Below are 3,520 nucleotides of genomic sequence, written 5' to 3' on the forward strand. Positions count from 1 at the left end.
ACTTTTCTGCTATAAACTACACTCAAAATCACAATCAAAATCAAGAGCACTACTTACCGATGACTCAGTTTAATTTTTCTGCAGATAATAGTCTTGCCCAAACAGTACCTGCACTGACTAGCTCTGTAAGTCTTTTATTCCCCGTTTTTACCTTGACCGACTACTTGGGCATTTTCTAAAGTTACTTTGAGGTCTAGAACACCCAAAACAAATCACAACAGTCAACCGAAGCAATTCTCAAAGCTGCTACACATTTTATGCTAATGGCAGCACATAATAAGGCCCATGCAGAGCTTTATGAGGAGTGTATGCGGTCAAAATATCAATTAGAGGTGCAAGTGTGCATAAATCCTTTTATTTATAAACCAATATATGCGTCATAAATGTGTTTTTTATTCAGAAAACTCGTGTCCGAGCTCAAGGAGGAGCTCAAAGAAATCCATTGTCATGGCCTGTCTAGGCTCGGAGATTCCTCAGGCTCACGTCACAGGCAAGATTCAACAGAAAATGGCAATCCGAAAGCACAAAACCCATCCATTACCATTTCATACTCACCACCAATGGATAAGCAGGACGACTATCCACATGTTTGCTTTTGGGATAAAGAAGAGTGGATTGATTATAAAACAAGGGCGGCAAACCATAACCAATCAGTTGATAAGTTATATTTTCTTTGTAACAAGGATGGCAAGATGGTTTCACAGGCACGTCGTGAAGAAATGACGGAAACGCCCAAGGTGGCATTCAACGAACTCTACTACTGGCGCCTTGATCCACATACATGGGGAAAGGGAAATCAACAGGCTTGGGACTACTTTAGCACAATAATGAGGGGAAAATTTCCCGAGTTTAGATGGTGCAGTAACAACTGGAAGATTAGGGAGTTTGCAACCATTAGATATCCTAACTGGGCATCTCATATCCATAAAACGGGTGACTTACTTCGTGAGTAACATTCCTTCTTTTAATTGCACTGCTCAGATGGTGGATAATGGTACAAAAATTAGGTGCACGGCCTTCTATTGGAAAGCGAGGCACCAATTACAACAATCTCACCGCTTCAAAGCCAAAAAAGCGACGCCCAAATACTTCATTGCACAGTCACACTGGTGAACAGCACATCATTGATGTTGATGCAGGTATAGTTCTCTTTGATTCATGTTTATATATTTTAAATTGTGGTAATGATACTTCACATTCTTTCAGTTCCCCTACCCAAAGAAGTTCCGGTTCTGGGTCCATCTATACTACCCAACCCAGAATTTGCATCGGATTTGCCTCATCGTCAGGAATCTCCCACGGTTGAAGAAATCTCATCGGCAACCGCAGCTTCCATCTTGACTAGAACATCTGTTGAGTTGGTCACCACATTGACATCAAACTCTACAAATCTTTGCACCTTAGAAGACTCGGAAGTGCCTATAGTCAATGCTGAGGTAACTGTATCACAGCCCTGTTTGTATTGTTTGTATTGTCCTGCTAATTTTGATCTTTGTAGAAACACACAGACAGGTTGGCCAGTAGTACTACAAGTGACCTTTCTGGCACTTCTGAACGGGCTGCATTCCAGAGGGTAGAGGATGTGGAGCTGACTGTACCTAATAGAGTTCAGCAAAATGCTATATCAACTTGTCGTACAAGGGTAAGAGCTACTTATTGTTTTTTGTTGTTGTTCTTTTTCTAAATGCGTCATCGTTAAGTTAAATCCTTTGTAAGTTCAAGTCAATTCTTTGTTATTCTATAACTGATACCACATTTTACAAACCAGAGCTGGTCTTACCATTCCAAACCCAGCCTCTGAAGTTCCCGGGCAGTCTGCTCTTGAAAACACATCCAATTCCAAGTCCTCCATGGTCCCTGTTGGAGTTCATCTCGTCTCTTCACTCTGCGTCACATGTCATGTTCCTCTTTCACGCGTCAACCCCTGTTTATCCTTATTTACTTTCTCGCCAGTGTAGAACTTAGCGTTTCCTCGTTCTCACATACCTCAGTTTTTCTTCCATCAAGACACTGAGATACATCATCTATAGACTTGAACAGGTTATGGGCCCCGCCTTCACGTAAAGGCGGACACATCTGTTTCGAAGACATACTGGTCTTCTCCGTAGCTTGAGCAACCCAAATCACACACACTGTCAATCACTCACTGAGCGTTGTCTCTACTCGGTTCGTATCTGGGTCAACACGCGTAAATTCACTGCACTGCATCTCATACTCTGGGATATTTCTTAGTCACTGCTAAACATGGCCGCTGCTCTTACTGGCGGAAGTAGCGCCATAAAAATTGGCAATATCGAACTTCTTGTTGGAGCTTCAAACTACAATGCTTGGCGTCGCGGAATGACAATGTTCCTACGAACAAACAATTTATGGGGATACATCGAAGGAAATCTCAGAGCGCCAAATCCGAGGCACCACAACGCTCAACAACTCGCCCCTCACGTTCCACTCCAGGGTGCAACCAATGCACAAGAAGACGCCTACAATGCATGGAGTTTTAATGACATGAAGGCACGCTCTCTCATAGAACACCGAATCTCACCTGTGTCCCTGTCACTTCTCCCATACGAGAAGTACAAAACCGCACGCGAAGTCTGGGCTGCAATTAAGTTACTATATGCGCGTCAGGACACGGCCAGTCAATTCCTCATCAAGGATCGCCTGCACTCGTTGAAGCTGAAAGATCATAACAATCTCGACAACTACATCAGTGAATTTCAACGCGGTTGATCCAAACTCATCGAGATGGGAGTGCCATACACCGAGTACGAAATGGTTCATGGCATTATTCGCGGCCTGCCAAATCATGGCTCCTGGCAGCATTTTCAAATGCTCCTGACACAGAACATGGAGGATCATATTGCCCGACAGAGCGCTGCAAATCCAGATCCTCCTGACACTTTGCTGACAAGAACCATCTCACGTTTGACAGTTGAATGCGCCCGTTTGGCCTATAGGAATCCTTCCAGTCGCACAAATGGCCCGGGATCCGAGTACGTCAACCTCGTCAATGAAGCAACAGGTGTTCGCATACATGATAAAAATCCGGATGGCGTGGCATGCACAGTCTGCAAATTACGGTCTCACGACGCGGCTCACTGTTTTGCGAAAGGCGGTGGCATGGAGGGCCAAGGCCCAAGGGGAAAAGGGAAGGAAAGAGCGAAAGCAAAAGACGTCGACAAAATATTAAAGGCTGAAGTCGCCGCTGCTGCTGTGACTGAAGTCGCTGCTGTCGTTGTGCCGACTGCTTCAACGTCAACATACGTCTCGCCCTCTTTCTACCCAAACGACTTTCTCGGTGACTTGTCGTGTGCAACCATTGAAGAGGTCTCTTCAAACGCACCTTTAGATCTCACTGCCATGGCGTCAACCCTCGCAAACACAATCATTGATTCAGGCACTACTTCGCACTTAATCAAAGACCGCTCTTATTTCTGGTCCTATGAGCCAGATGCTGCACGCAATATGGTAACTGCAAACGCCGGCGTACTTCGCACCAAAGCACGAGGGACCTGCTATA

The 3,520-nt window shown here is 44.9% G+C and overlaps 1 protein-coding gene across 1 annotated transcript; it reads left to right on the forward strand.

The window, feature by feature from the left end:
* Nucleotides 1-560: 560 nt before the first annotated feature.
* On the forward strand, nt 561-2,730 carry JR316_0006476 (uncharacterized protein; the record flags this gene model as incomplete). The annotated part of the gene is made up of 7 exons (XM_047892222.1): nt 561-945; nt 1,008-1,139; nt 1,207-1,436; nt 1,499-1,642; nt 1,701-1,711; nt 1,769-1,874; nt 2,233-2,730. 7 exons carry the CDS (start codon nt 561-563, stop codon nt 2,728-2,730), a joined length of 1,506 nt encoding a protein of 501 aa, XP_047749571.1.
* Nucleotides 2,731-3,520: the final 790 nt, after the last annotated feature.

This window comes from Psilocybe cubensis, chromosome 5 (assembly GCF_017499595.1).
Source record: "Psilocybe cubensis strain MGC-MH-2018 chromosome 5, whole genome shotgun sequence".
Lineage (NCBI taxonomy): Eukaryota > Fungi > Basidiomycota > Agaricomycetes > Agaricales > Agrocybaceae > Psilocybe > Psilocybe cubensis.